Source organism: Macrotis lagotis, chromosome 8, assembly GCF_037893015.1.
Source record: "Macrotis lagotis isolate mMagLag1 chromosome 8, bilby.v1.9.chrom.fasta, whole genome shotgun sequence".
Lineage (NCBI taxonomy): Eukaryota > Metazoa > Chordata > Mammalia > Peramelemorphia > Peramelidae > Macrotis > Macrotis lagotis.
In genome coordinates this window covers 44,873,980-44,889,350 of record NC_133665.1, presented here as the reverse complement: position 1 = coordinate 44,889,350, position 15,371 = coordinate 44,873,980, and the positions used below count along the sequence as shown (strand labels likewise).

At 36.1% G+C, this 15,371-nt stretch overlaps 1 protein-coding gene across 1 annotated transcript in view; it reads left to right on the top strand.

Annotated features, from left to right (window-relative positions):
• Nucleotides 1-15,371, top strand: part of ABCA1 (ATP binding cassette subfamily A member 1) — a 148,997-nt gene that overhangs the window by 78,872 nt on the left and 54,754 nt on the right. The window contains exons 9-11 of the mRNA XM_074196781.1: nt 8,162-8,402; nt 9,485-9,624; nt 11,154-11,270. Coding sequence (XP_074052882.1) covers nt 8,162-8,402; nt 9,485-9,624; nt 11,154-11,270 — 498 coding nt within the window. The remainder of the gene's footprint in view (nt 1-8,161; nt 8,403-9,484; nt 9,625-11,153; nt 11,271-15,371) is intronic.

The window sequence follows — 15,371 nt, the reverse complement described above, 5'->3', positions numbered from 1 at the left end:
ACCTGCCATAATTCAGTTATGCAAATTATTGTAGATATGAACTCTAGTAACCTTGTAACAGATGAAGAAATCAGGATCATCTGAGGTTCCTACATTTTCTATTTCCAGAAGATAGATGGAGAAATACATTGAGCCCTGCAACTTGATGTGATTGATTCTATTTCATCTGAGGCCATGCCCCACTACTATTTATTGTGAATGGGCTACTTAATCTTTTTTTTTTCTTTCTTTTTTTTTAATACTTTAACTGAGGCAAAAACTGTACTGTTACAGAAGAAACTGTATCATAAGTTTGCCCCAGGGTCTGGTTACAGCTGTTTCCTGTTACATCACCCAGGCCTGCCTTTTGTCTGGGGTTAAAAAAAAAAAATTGAAAGCATGTGATGTTCGCCTTGCTGATGTGGCGGAAACTCTTAAACTGAGCCACACGCATATTTTCTTGGCAGCTGCGTCCTTGTACCTTGCAAGCTGCTGCCCCATTCCAGCACAAACAAGGGTTTTGGGTTCTTTATGGAAGTATAATCAAAGCACCCCTAGACTGCTTGACCAGTTTATTGTCTGATTTGCTCTTTTCCTTGGGACAAATGGGAAAGGAAAGAATCAATTGGTTTATTTATCTTAACAGCCACTAGTAAGAAGGCTGCTTTGTTTTTGTAGGGTTTTTCATTTGTTTTGTACAATGCTACAAAACCCTTCATAGTTTTTCTTAAATAACCCAAAACATCTTTTCTAATATTCATTTGTCTGTGTGTCTGTTATTTGTGGCATGCAAGTATTCTTCCATCTTTGGTACAGAGAAAGTCAGTGGTGTGGTATAGGTAGATAGAATTCAGGTCTTTGAAATTGGAAGACCTGAATTCCAATATGACCTCAGACTAGCCATGGGACCCTGGACAGGTCACTGAACCTCTATTTGTCTTGGATTCCTGAGGCACTGTAAAATGGGGATAATCCCCTTAAGGGTTTTTTGTGAAGATCAAATGAAATAACATTTGTAAAAGTTCTCATCACAGTGCCTGCATCTAAGTTGTAAGCCCATATTAAGGCATAATCCTTTGCTTATCTTTCCCTTTGAAAAATCTGTGGTGTCACTGGTATGGATCTTCTCTACCAATAAAAGATAAAAGACCTTGCCTTCTTATCATATTATTTTTGTCCATAATTTTTCACAGAGTTCTTAACCCAGTGTATGCTAGGACCCTTCTTCTTATTCTTTTTTTTAGTTTTTGAAGAGTTATTTGTCCTTCTTGTTGCATGACTGGCCCCCTGCTTCTCCTCGACATACATGTTCATGTTACACTATTCTTTTAGACCGAGTTTCCCAGGCCTGAGCCCTGTCTACCAGAGTACCTAAATGGTGTGGATTTTTGGTGAAGGTGGGTGGGATGTTTCTATCAAAGCCAAAATTTCCCTCTATTTTAGCCTGACTGAGCTAATTGTTAAGAACTGGGTGCTTTAAAACTTTGCAGAATCTTTTAATTTGATGATTTCTTATTTTCTCTCCAAACATAATTGGAGAATAACTAATGTTTCTAAATTGAAAAAAAAACTTAAAATAAGCCCCAACTTGCTGTTTTTTCTTATTATGCTATTGACTAGGTGACATTTGAGCATGGGTTTTTGAGTAATTATTTCAGGAGGGGTGGTAGGGTCATCCTATGTTGACTTTTCAGATATCTGAGATAGCCAGATAAAGTTAAGAATATAGCCAGGAAACAAAACAAACCCAATTTGCTCACATGGGAGATTAAAGTAATGGGTCTGTATTCTCATGAGTGTGGCACTAGATATATGAGCTAATTGCTAGGACAAAAGTGTCTGGCCACTAATTTTGTTTCATTTCAATTACTTGAATCATAGAAATGGTACTTCATGAGAAATACCTAATCATGGTAGCAAGAAAAATCATTCTAGAGATTTCCAAACTGATTAATGGGAGGTCAATAGTTAAGGTTTTAACAGTCCCTCAACTATATTCCGCATTCATTAGTATAGCTACTATTCAAGGAAATGAAAGGGGAAGATCATTCTTGAAGACCTTTCCTAACCCTTCATATTAGTGTTTTCCCTCATAGATAGTATATTCTGTATATTTCTTGTTTGTAAATAACTATTAGCAAATTTTCTTCCCACTAGGACTGTGAGCTCCTTGAGAGTCCAAGAAGTATTTTTTGCCTTTTTTTTCTGTTTAATACAGTACCTAGCACATCCTAGGAGGTGAATGAATGCTAATTGATTAACTAACTGAACATTCTATTTAACAAGACAAAATACACATTTTCCTAGAAATCCTGTTTTTTTACTGTGATATATCCAGTTGCTATATATTAGTATATGGAAAAATTAAAAAATATGAATACAGTTTAGAAAAGTTTTTTAGATAACTTTTAAAGTGGCCCATGACATTGATGCTGATTATGTTTAATCTTTTTTTAGTTTTTGCAAGGCAATGGGGTTAAGTGGCTTGCCCAAGGCCAAACAGTTAGGTAATTATTAAGTGTCTGAGGCTGGATTTGAACTCAGGTACTCCTGATTCCAGGGCCTGTGCTCTATCTACTGCGTCACCTAGCTGTCCCTGATTATGTTTAATTTTAATAAATTATCAGTGCTTCCTTTACACCATTGTAAAATTGAGTTGTACTCTGGTCCTTTGTATTCCATTGGGGAGTAGTTGTGGATTTCCACAGAAGAAAGAATGCTTCTTATTAGACATCATGTTCTTTGAAGAACAACTTACCCATAGTAAAATTATGTCAGCACATGCTCTATTTATCAGTGTCCACTTCTCTTGATTTATGTGGATTTATGGACCCAAAGTTTGGATGGACATCAAGGTTCTGGACATCAAGGAGCCTGAAAGTCAGTGCTTATGTGGAAGGATGGTCCAGATTGTGAAGCTGAGCATGAGGTCCAGGGACAGGTGACAGTGTAATCAGGGGATTCCACAAAGGCAATTTGTCACTGAGTTTGGAAGGAGAAGTCACGGAGGATTTTCCCAAATAAGGAGAAAAAGCCAAATATCTGGGAAATTAGCCAACAGAAGTTGTAAACCAAGATTAGGAACCTGGGGGATCATAAGGTAAAAATTCCAGGTATATAAAGACTGGGCAACAGGATTTCCAAGTTCAGGCATAGACAGACCAGCTACAGTGTTTAGGAACTGAGGCATGGGAGAATGGGAAACTGGTGTTGAAACGCAGAATTGAGGATCAGTTGGTCAGTCAATATCATTTATTGAGAATTTACTTTTTTGCCAGTTGCCATGGAACATGAATGATCTTGATACTAAGTTAGCTCCTTCTGAGGTTTGGGCTTTAAAATACTACCTAATTTGAAGCAGAACTGATATCAGAGTTTGTAATGGATGGAACCTAAAGTTTGGGTGGGATTGTGAGCTGCAGAAACCTCATTTGATTGGAAGAACTTGCCTGAAAAAGGTCATTGCAGAGCCTCCTGTAACAGAAGCAGTTCTATTTCTGCCTTGAGTATGATTCTTCCCTTTGCCAAACTTCTTCAGGTCCTTATTCTCTCTGGGATTAAATACCAATTGTTCTATGGGGCATTTAAAACCCTTCCTACCTTTCTAGGCTTATTATAGATGACTATTTTTTTCACATACTCTACAGTTTATACTGTTTAAGCTGTACTTCCTACCTTGCATTTGATATTCCATCTCCCATCTTTTTGTCTTTGCAGAGGCTCTCTCTAGGCTTTGGCATGTACTCCCTTCTCACACTTAGCTTCCTTCAAAGTTCAATTCAAGTACTCATAATAATGGAAATTTTTCTGATTTCTAGGATGCGTGAATGTCTCTCTTCCCCATCCCCCCCCATATCTTGTATTTACTTCATAATGTGGTTTATGCCTGTTTATTTGTGTACATATTGTTTCCCTCAGTGGATTGTGAGTTCCTTTATGGTGATTATGCTTCCTTCTTGTCTTTGTATTGGCCAACTCCTAACCCATTGCCTGGTACATAGTAGGCATTTAATAAGTGCATGGTAATTGATATTAGGAAAACATGCCTTTGATATGAAAAAACTTATCTAAACTGTGTAATCATTGTTCTCATGCCCACCTCTTTTTCCATTTTCTAAGGAATAAAGCATGGTATACCCGAGATTGTTCCAACAGAAAGGATTATGAAATGTGGATTCTAGACCCATCTCATATCTGACTTTGGGAGTCTAGACAGCTCGTTTTATTCTCCATGGCCTTTTGTGTACTTATCTATCTCAGGGACAGTATATTAAACCATGTCTACAGATAAAGTTTGGTTTCAGTGAGGGAAAAAATAATACTAAAACATGTTCCTGTTTAGTTTAAACCTTTGTGGCTAAATTTGGATATATTCTACAGAGCATTGTTATCTAGTGGTATATTTTTGTTATAGCAGAGGAGTTGGAGTAATTGGCACTTGGGATATTCACTCTCTGCTAATGTCCTTCTCCACTCATTCATTGTAGCATGGAGATCACCCTGGTTGTTCAAAGGCTATGATGTCAAAAAAGCATAAACTGGAAAGGATCCCAGTATAGACCTGGTAATGGAATATCTGCTTCTTTTCTAAGAATCAACTTCACTTAAGTGCAAAGATACTCCTCACTATGCTCAGGCAAATTAATTAGTCAAGTATTTCTTCAGAGATGCTATGTGATAGATGCTGTAGATACAAAGATGGAAATGAAATAGTTCCTGATGTTAAAGGGCATGCATTCTAGTGGGGGAGACCAAATGGACAAATATAGGGATAAGGAAAATATCTTGAAGAATGGCATCCTTTCTCCTGGATTATTCTCTAGTTTTCAGTCAGACTTGGGCATTGGATTCCCAGAGGGAGGCTGCTTTCTCAGATTGTAGGGATAAATGGAACTATATTTCTTTAATTGTAGCTTGAAGTCACTCCCCCCCCCCCAATTTTTGTCAACCATGAACAATCAGGAAATAGGCATGATTAGCTCTTAGTAAAAATATTTATTTACTAAGATTGAGGTAGAAACTAAAGCTGTGGTTTCTATAGTGTAAGGAATTCTTAGGTGAATGAATTCCTTCTTCCAGTGGAAATCAACACTTTCTGCAATTTATAATATAGTGTTGCATAGAGCACTGAGAGATTAAGTGACCTGCCCAGCATGTCACAGTTAGTGTTAGAAGAAAGACTTGAAGTCAAGTCTTACTGGTTTTGGTGCTGGCTCTTAATTATCAAGATGGCATTATCTTAATTATCAAGAGGAGAGCTAGGTAGTACATTGGATAGAGCACTGACCTTGGAGTTAGGAGACCCACAGTTCAAAACTTCATCTCAAATACTAGCAGTAAGACCCTGGGCAAGTCACTTAACCCTGATTGCCCTGCCGAAAATAAATGGCATAGAAGAAACAGAAATTCAGACTTTTAAAAATCTTTTCTTTCCTCGTGAAGTTCTCATTCAGCCAGGACTCCTTAAAGTAGTTTGTTTTCTTCTTCCAGAGGTCATGTTCCTTGAAGCTTTCTCCTACTTTGGGTAGGTCACTGTGTATTGGTGGCTCACTATAGTGGTTTTTCTGTATTACTTACAGTTGGTTGAGTAGCTCCTTTTCAAAGATTTCATAGATGAGGGAATAGAGGGGAGGGGAAAGATAAAGTCTTTCTTCCTCATCTGAAAGGTCATATTCACCTACAGCACCAGGTGTGCAATGTCCCTAACTCTCTAAAGTTGAGGTCAAATTGTAAAGAACATCAAATGTGAAGTAAAGGAATTTATAGCAGATGGGAACTATTGCAGTTTATTACATGAAGGGATTGTGGTGTGTGTGATCATTTTGGTGACTATGTAGATCATTTGGAGAGAGCATAGACTTCAAGCAAGGAGACAAATTAGAAACCTATTGCGGTGGTCCACATGAGAGATAATGAAGGCTTAAATCTACTTTTAGTGGCTGTTTGAGTAGAGAAAAGTGGGTTAGGTAGAGTCTACAACCTTTGTTGCTTTGAGTTCTTTCAGCTTTGCTAACTATCAAATATCATCTACTAAATAAGAGAGAGAAGGGATGGATGGAAAGGTTATCCATATTGATGAAATACCTGATTCTTGAAATATCAGAAGATTTCCAATAAAAGTAAGGGAATATAGTTTATTATTTTGGTCTTTTAAGAGCTCTATTATGCACTGGTGTGGGTTTCATAAGTTACTGTGTTTAAAAAAAAATTATCACCCAAAGGCAAACCTGTGGTGATCCTTTCCTGAGGTAAGATAAGTTATATAGTAGAGATGGCAGATGCAAGAGCTTGTATTGGGCTGACATAGCCTTTTAAGAATTTAGGATTATCTCTTGTTCTGATGCGAAGCTTTGGAATTGCATGTCTGTGGAGGGGAATAGATTCTACAATCAACAAAACAGCTGTACAATTGCAGTGTTTCTAAGGAAAATTCCATATGAGACAGAGACCTGGTAATTTGAAATCCTAATGTGTCCTTGTTTTAATAGAACTTTCCAACTAAAAGCAGTTCTCCATTCTGTGCCCTAGTTTTATTTCTCAATGGGAAGAAATTGGCAACATTGATGTATAGAAATTGTGAGAGATAAAGTAATTTATTAATGATGGTAAAATGTTTGGAAATACAAAGTGCTGTTTAAATATTTAATAATAATAATTTGGACCAGTAATTCCATGGAGGAACCAAACTACATTTGTATTATAAGATGATGTCTAGAGTTAGGAACTAAATAGCCAAGTTAGGATATAGTAAGAGTATTATCAGTATAAATTAATATTCATTGAGTAGCTAAAGTTTGCCTGGTACTTAAGATACTTCACAAAAGATTGAATCAAAATGTTCTTTATTTTCAAGGGAAGGATGAGCTTTGAATTTTCATAATCCAAGCTGGAAGATAAATGATATTATTCTATAATGATTTGGAAATTATTTTAATTTTTCAGCATAATTTCTAACTTACTTTGCCCCTCTCTTTCCTTGATGAACTTGTCAATATTCTTGCTCAATCCAAATGCTATTTCTTGATAAACTTTCTTGTCAGATATCTTATCATTCCATTATAGTGTTTAATACATCCTAATCCACTCATCATTTCTGTCCCATTATCTTATCCCTTAACTGGAGGGAAGAGATCATGTTTTGTGTCAGTATTGTAGGTGTCAGTAATGTTTTGCATGCAAAGATTATTAATATTATTTGTTGTTACTATATAGTTGGTTATAGACCTAAAGAGAAAAGAGGTCAAACAATTTTGAAAATTTAACTTACATAATACATGTAGCATGAGAAGCAGCAAGTCAGAGTGGATGGAGAACCAGCTTCAGGGTCATTTCAGAACTGGATACTGTCTGTGTGATCCCTGGACAAGTCATTTGACTTTTTTGGTCAATTATTAGGCAATTTTTTAAGACTAAGAATTGCAGAACAGTTGCTGATCTGCATTGGTTTTCTTTGACAGTGAGGTCATAGGTCTGGTCTTTAAAAAATATAGTCTTTGCTTTCTCCTACTATGTCTCCACTAGAGTTCTATATTGATACTTCATTATGACTTGGAGCTTACCTTTTGTTTTCTATGGTTATGCCAACAAATACACAGTCACTGGCTAGTCTGTCCTACCAATTTATACTTTATGAAGTGATAGAGTAGATATTTGGGGATCATCCTACTTAAGTTTGGAGAGACTCATCACTTCATTAACCTTAGGATAATGAATTGTTTGGGCCATAACAACTTTCAAAGACCTTTTGCTGTTCATAGAGATCTATTTGAGAAGATACTTATACCAAGGAAATCACAGGTCATCGAATCATTGAGATGCTCTCATACACTTAATATGAACTTAAAAAATTTTTAGTTGGGGCAGCTAGGTGGCATAGTAGTTAGATCACCAGTCCTGGAGTCAGGAGGACCTGAGTTCAAATTTGGCCTCAGACATTTAATAATTACTAGCTGTGTGAACTTGGGAAAGCTACTTAACACCATTGCTTTGCAAAACGCAAAACCCCCCCCAAAAAAGTTATCTACAGCCAAGCAGAATATTTTTGGAACATGGTTTTTAAAGTGAGATGCTCTTGTGTGCCCCAGCAGAGAAATAAGACTTCTTTCTTCTCTGACTTTTTTTTCCTTTTTACCCTTTTTTTTGTTGCCCTCCCTATCCCTTTTCCTCTCCATCCCCATTTCAGTTATCCACTATGAAAAGTTGGAGTGATATGAGACAAGAGGTGCTGTTTCTGACCAATGTGAGCAGTAGCAGTTCCTCCACCCAGATCTACCAGGCCGTGTCTCGAATCGTTTGTGGACACCCTGAAGGTGGAGGACTGAAGATCAAATCCCTTAACTGGTATGAGGACAATAACTACAAAGCCCTCTTTGGAGGAAATAACACTGAAGAGGAGGTGACAAACTACTATGATAATTCTACAAGTAAGTACCTGGGACTCAAACCAAGTCATTTCCTTCTTTCCTTGAACCAGTCTTATTCTGAAATAATCATGGAGAGACCTCTCTTTTCTAGGGCCATGGGAGGATGGAAGATGATTATTGCCAGTGGTTGTTATTTTCATTGAGTGCAGGTTATCATATCAGAACTTGATTTGAAAGATTTCTTGTTGGTCAGAGACTTGAGTGTGTTTTCCTCTGATGTGACCAAATTATTCATTGTTTATTTTTGGTTCTTCACTGACAAGGCAGGGCTAAATAATCTTGCAACTTCATGTCCATTAACTAAGTCTTGGTGTTTTGCTATGGTTGTACACCTTTTATTTAGTGAAACAGTGTGGAGTCAATGTTCCCATTTTAGTCAATGATTTACTTTTTTTTCACTAAAATGTTTTTTAGCTGTTCCTTTTGCCATTTCCCAACCACAAGTATGTATTTCAACCACGGTAAGACAGCCTTTTTGGTTTGATGTAATGTTAAGATTTTTTTTCTAAAGTGAAACACCAATAGCTTGGAGATCTGCAAGTTACTTCATAGTACATCCTTACCTCTTCCATAGTCCTCATGGCCAGGTTCAATTTATTCCATTAAAGTTTGGTTAAGATAATCAATGAGATAGGGGTCCTGAAAGCTGAATGTAAATGCAATTTTTATAAATTATGTCATTTGGTGTAGGAAGAGTTCTTTGTTCAGTGAACCAAATGAGTCATCTTTAAGCACTTGTAATTTGTATTCTTATGTTTTAAATATTGCTAGAAATATTAAATGTGTGATGTAAAAATAAATTGGGACCAATTCTCTTCAGTAACAGAAGTTTTAGGTTAGCTTAAGCATTTCAGATCAAATTTAGCCATTTAAGTGGCAACAATAGAAATCTCAGAAAGGTGGTGTTAGTACAGAATTGTTTTTAAATTGTAAACATTGTAAAAAAGTTTTAAACCTTTTTATTTTTTCCTTATTTTGAGTGTACATATTTGTTTAAGATAGTCTATCATTTATGATAAGGCAGTAGTGGTTTTTGTGTTGTTGCACTTCTATATTGACTAGTTCCTTATCTTCTCTCATAGCACCTTATTGCAATGAGTTGATGAAGAGTTTGGAGTCTAGTCCTCTTTCCCGAATTATTTGGAAGGCTCTAAAACCTCTGCTTGTTGGAAAGATTCTATATACTCCTGATACCCCAGCCACAAGAACAGTTATGTCTGAGGTAAGTAATAGATGGAGGCTTAGAACTTGTTTCTTATCTTATGAATTCTTTAAATTATATGATGATAATGAGGAAAAATTTACCTTAAGTCAGGGGGAAAAGGTACATATTTTAGTATAAAAGCACTTTGCATTTGGAGCCAGGAAAATTGGATTCAAATTGGACTGCCCCTTTGAGGTTTTAACCTTTGGGGTCTTAAGTTTTCTTATCTGCACAGACTACATCCTTTGTAAGGCAACTTCTAGCTGAGAATACTTGAATTCGAATGCCACATCTCCCATTTACGTTCTGTATTCTGAATCTTGAGCAAGTCATTTAACTTCTCAATGCTCCTACAAGTCTCTGAAACTTTTTAAATTAGAGAGAAGTTGCTGATCTGTCTGTGTTGATCAAGGATGTTAACTACTTGAGGTTAACTAAACTGATCAAATTGAATGTCTTAAGACCAAGGGGGAAAAAAAACAACAAAAAGCCTTATCTGCTTTACAGGGCTGTATCATCATCATCATCATCATCATCAAAATAAATATGAACATCAACATTGTTGTTGTTTTTGTTATATAGGTGACTCAAAAGTGTAGTTAATTAGCTTAATGCTATTGAATAAATGTATATTTCTAAATGTGTACTAGTATTGAATAAATATGCATTTATAAATGTGTGCTATTATTAAGAGGCATCATGTTATAATGGAAAAAGTGCTGATTTTAGAAGTATATATGCTTGAAAGCTTGACTCTGCTGTTTCCTACTTGTGTTACCTTTAACCCCTCTGAGACTCTCCTGTGGTCACTTCCAGCTTTCAACCTGTGATCCATTATTATTTGATTGCTCTAAATTAATTTAGAATAATAGCTCAGTAAGTGACCTTATCTATGGAATGGTGATAAAACCTTGTACCTCCCTATTCCCATTTTTGTAAGAATCCTTTCCATAAAAGGCTTCTCTCTTAGAGAGTTTCTATAAAGATTACTGGATCTTCCCTGAGGCTCCTTGGAGAATAGAGTCTTTCAGAGGAGGAATGTGGTTGAGCCTGACCATACTACCCTTTTCTCCTTCATATCTGTAGAGTAGTAGAGTTTGTTGACTTTAGAACAAATCCATAGCTATAGCCAACATTTCTGTAGTATATTAAGTTAGCAAATTGATTTATATATATTATCTGCTTTGATCTCTTAAGTTTTGTAAAGTTTATCCATACAAAGTAGATCTTCAGAAAAGCTATGGTTTTTTGGTATCTTAATTCTTTTTTCCAGATATTTTCCCACTCCCTTCCCACCACCTCCCCTGCCACTTCTTCCATCAGTAATACCAAATTATTTCTCATGATCAGGGTTATATTCTTTCATTAACTTGTCTGGGCTTCTCCTGTAGCAGAACTTCGATCCAGATCCTTTACAGTGAAGTGTAATTTAGATGTGAAACATTTGTGCAATTTATGTGATGATTCTCTTTCTCTTTTTCTCAATGTTTTATTTATTGATTTACTAATTTATTGCTCTTCTCTTCTTACCCCTCTTTTTCCCCTAGGTGAATAGAACCTTTCAGAACCTGGGAGTATTCCATGACCTGAAAGGGATGTGGGAAGAGATCAGCCCCAAAATCTGGACATTCATGGAAACTAGCCAAGAAATGGATCTCATCAGGGTGAGTCCCCAGCCCCTACACTCAGCTAACTTTGTACTTGTCAAAGCTGGGTGAGACATAATTCCCAGAAGAGATCCAAACAAGTTCTTATTTTGAATTTCATCAACAACTCTGCAATCTTGAACTTTTCTCAAACAGCAGGGCTGTTAACTCTCAAAAGAGGAGAAGATGTTACCTGTGAAAAGAATGTATCTTTAGAAGGGTCAGTATAGGTTGATGGTTAGGGTAGGGAATTGGCTTTCATAAAATTGTCTTCCTTTCTGTTTTTTGTTCTATACTGACTTAATGGTTTCAGTGGATGATTTAGAGGTTATTTATTAGTTCCTGCTTTCCTCAGTAGTGACCTAGATATAAGAAAATAGAAAAATAGAGAATATACATAAAATTCACTCGATATATAGGAATCACTTTGAAATCATCTCCTGAGGCATAGTTGAAAGTCAGGAAGGCCTTGGACAATCTGTAGATAATAGCATCTATAACTCCATTTTCATGCATTGTGAAAAGGATGTTTTAGAGACAATTGAATTTAAAATTGTGGCAGCTTTGTAAGTACTAAAAGTCTCCCTCAGTTTTAGCAGAGTGCTATTTAATCACATTATCCTCTGACATACCAGTGTCAGAGCATCATTAGCCTCTGTTTTCTCTCATCTTGATGGGTAAGAGCTATTTCTAACTTCTCTGTTTCCACCAATAAGAAGAATACAATTCTGTGAGTTCTCCCTTCCTTTTAAATGGTTACTTTTTAACAGAATGACTATGGAGATCTCAACACCTCAGACATTTCTGCATAAGTTTGAGGTTGTCAGGTTAAGGTCTCTATTTTTAATACTTCCACCCTATTCTCATAACTAATAGCTAGCATTTATCTAATGCTTTAAGGTCTATAAAGTGCTATTAACTCACTTGATCTTCAAAAGACTCTAGTAGAATAGGCACTATTATTTCTCATTTTACAAATGAGGAAAGAAAAAGAGATTTTAAGGGACTTGCCCAGGATAACTTGGATGACAAGGTTCTGATGATTACAATTCAGATTTCCAGAAAGGTCCATCATCTTCTCCACAGTGATGATACTTAGAGAAAGCTCAAAGAAAGATCTCTGAGGACTTTTCCAGCTCTGAGTCTGTTAGGCTATGATCCTAAAGATCTTTGATTCAAATGTTGCCTTATCTACTTGCTAGCTATGTTGTTTTAGGCAAGTCATTTAATCTCTCAGAGCCTCAGTGTTTTCATCTGAAAAACTGAGATAGTATTTGTTGGATTATCTCTTAGAATATTTGTGAAGATAAAATGCTTTGTAACCTGAAACTACATAGATGTATACATTGTTGTTACTATTAATATTAGAGCTCTGGTGTTTTAACAGACCCTTTTTTAGTCTTCCTTCCTTTCTTCCTGCTTTTTCTCTTGTCTGACATTGGTTCTTGCCTACTCTTATGATAGTATGTAAGACGTAATCATCTGATTGCCTATAATCAAAGAGGTTTTTTTTAGATTTTTTTTCAAGGCAATGGGGTTAAGTGGCTTGCCCAAGGCCACATGGCTAAGTAATTATTAAGTGTCTGAGGTCGGATTTGAACCTAGGCAGTCCTGACTCCAAGGCCAGTTCTCTGCACCACCTAGCCACCCCAAAGAGTTTTAATAATAATAATAATAATAATAATAATAATAATAATAATAATTCATTTACAGAATATTTTATTGTTTGCAAAGCCTTATAGTACTACAAAAATGTGAAATGTTAGGGTTTTTAATATTTACTCTTATTGGTTTTCCTCTCTCTAACACCACTGGGTGTGTGTTTGAGAAGTTGTTCCTCAAGCACATTTTTTTATGCATAGATTTCCATACTTCAATTGCTTGACATTGTTGTTTCAGAGTTACTTCAGTTTTATTCTGATTGAATGCTAATTGATAAGTGGTGCCTAACACTCTCTTTCTGTCAAGTAATCAAATCTTTAAATGCATTTGGGAAACTAATGTTTGGAAGAATTCTTCTAGAGGGAAGACTTTTCTGTAATGTCACCCCTCCTTTGTTAAGTTTATATCCTTGGTAAATTTAGAAAGTTTGACCAAGTGTTAATGAGCCCTATGATAAACAAGGAGAGGTGATTTTTTTCGCATGTAAAGAAAGGGAACTTGGTGGGTCAAATAAGTCTCTTTACCAAGTGGGTACATGGGTGTAGAGAAGGTAAGATGGACTTAAATGATTCAGTGGCACCTGGCATGGGTCAGGTCAAGGAAGGCAGCACAGATCATAGGAGCAGAAGAAGATTGGTAAGGATCAGGGTTAAACAAGCTAGAGTGCTCCAGGCTACAGACAATCAGGTCAGTTTGGATTAGGCCAGTAGATACAGATAGTTTTGCTAATAGTCAAATTAACTAGTGTTACAGTCCCCTTTTACATACAGAGAGACACATGTGTATGTGTTTGTATATTTGGGTGAGTGAAACTTGTCTATAGTTACAGTTTGTATGTGTCAGAGGTAATATTTTTGAATTAGGTCTTCTTAGGACTAGTTTTCTGTGTATATATATATATATATATATATATATATATATATATATATATATATATTACTATTTGTGTCTTGGTTTGTGTATACACACAGATAAAAACAGAAAGAGAGAGGAAGGAAGGAAGGAAGGAAGGAAGGAAGGAAGGAGCGAGCAACAAGCTAGTCAGCCAGAAAACTGCAGAGTCAGGAAGACTTAAATTTAACTCATGCCTGAAAATTAGACTTAAACTGTTTGACATATCACTTAACCTCCTAGGGCTTCAGGCATTGAGAAGTTAAGTGACTCTTTAAGTTAAACTTAAGTTAAGATTAAACTCTCTAAGACTGTTAGTTGAAGGTAGTCTGTAGACCTTGACCTCCCCTTATGTCCCTTCTCTGCCTCCATATCTAGGCATGATGCTCACACCCTTAACACTGATTTACTACTGAACCCCAAATTGTAGTTTCTATTCTTTTCCTGTTAGGGTTTTATGCCACCCTATAGGAACTGCCATTCCTTTAAACAAACACTTTCTGACTTTGGGCTACCCAACACTGACCCCTGTTGTCCATCACTTTGTTTTCATAAGGTCTTTTTTCCCTTAGGACTAACTTTCCTTCCCTCCCCAAAACATCTTATTTTTTTTTTTCTTTCTAACTTCTCCCTCAGAAACTTAAACAAACCTGCCATCTGGTGGGGTTAGTGATCTTAGTAATGAGAGAGAGAATTTTTCTGGACACTGGATTCTTTCAAAGTAGGGCAGGGACTTTGAGTCAAAGTCACCTACCCCTTAAAAACATAACTGGTATGTAAGTTGGAAGGATAACTGGTAATGTAAATTGGAAGTCATATTCACATGTGCTTTAAGGTTCTCAAAACAAACTGCCTTTAAAAAGCAAATGTTAGAGAAGTGATGGGCTCAAGGTACAAAAAGACCTACATTTTATATTCAGGGACAATATGGAGCTAGGCATATCTAATAAAAGGGTATCATTTTTCTTTTTTTTTCAACTGAGAAGAGTGGTAATGAAGTTACTAAGATTTTAAAAAAGCAAGATCATTGAAGTATTTTTTTAATCTATAGAAGAGAATGTTAAATCAGAAACAAGTATGAAAACTGAAAAATTACATACTGACTTTATATATTTAAAAAGCAAAACAAGCTGTTCATAATTCAGATTTGGATCATATTTTTCTGTTCTATGTATATGGAAATGATTATATTTGGAGTTTGTTTAAATTCAGAATAAAAAAGGAAGGAGGGGAAAAAGTATTTGCCTCATTGATTCATGTTTGCTGTACCTTCTGAGTATATACAGTTCTATTTTTCACTGAAGTTAGCATTTTCCCCCATCAGGATGATAATCCTACTACTATTTCTTTCATGTTGTGCTTTGTAAAGCATAAAGCATCATAGAAATGAGAGCTATCATTATCATGGCTGTCTTTATTGAAGTAATTGTAGCATAGACTAGAGAACTTGAAAGAGGGGAAGTGAGGTCAAGCAGAGAGACTACTTTGTAATTAGAGGTCTGGAATGAAAATCTCACTTCTGAAGCTGCTTGTGTTTGATAACATTTCAGTAAGTCAGGCCTGAGG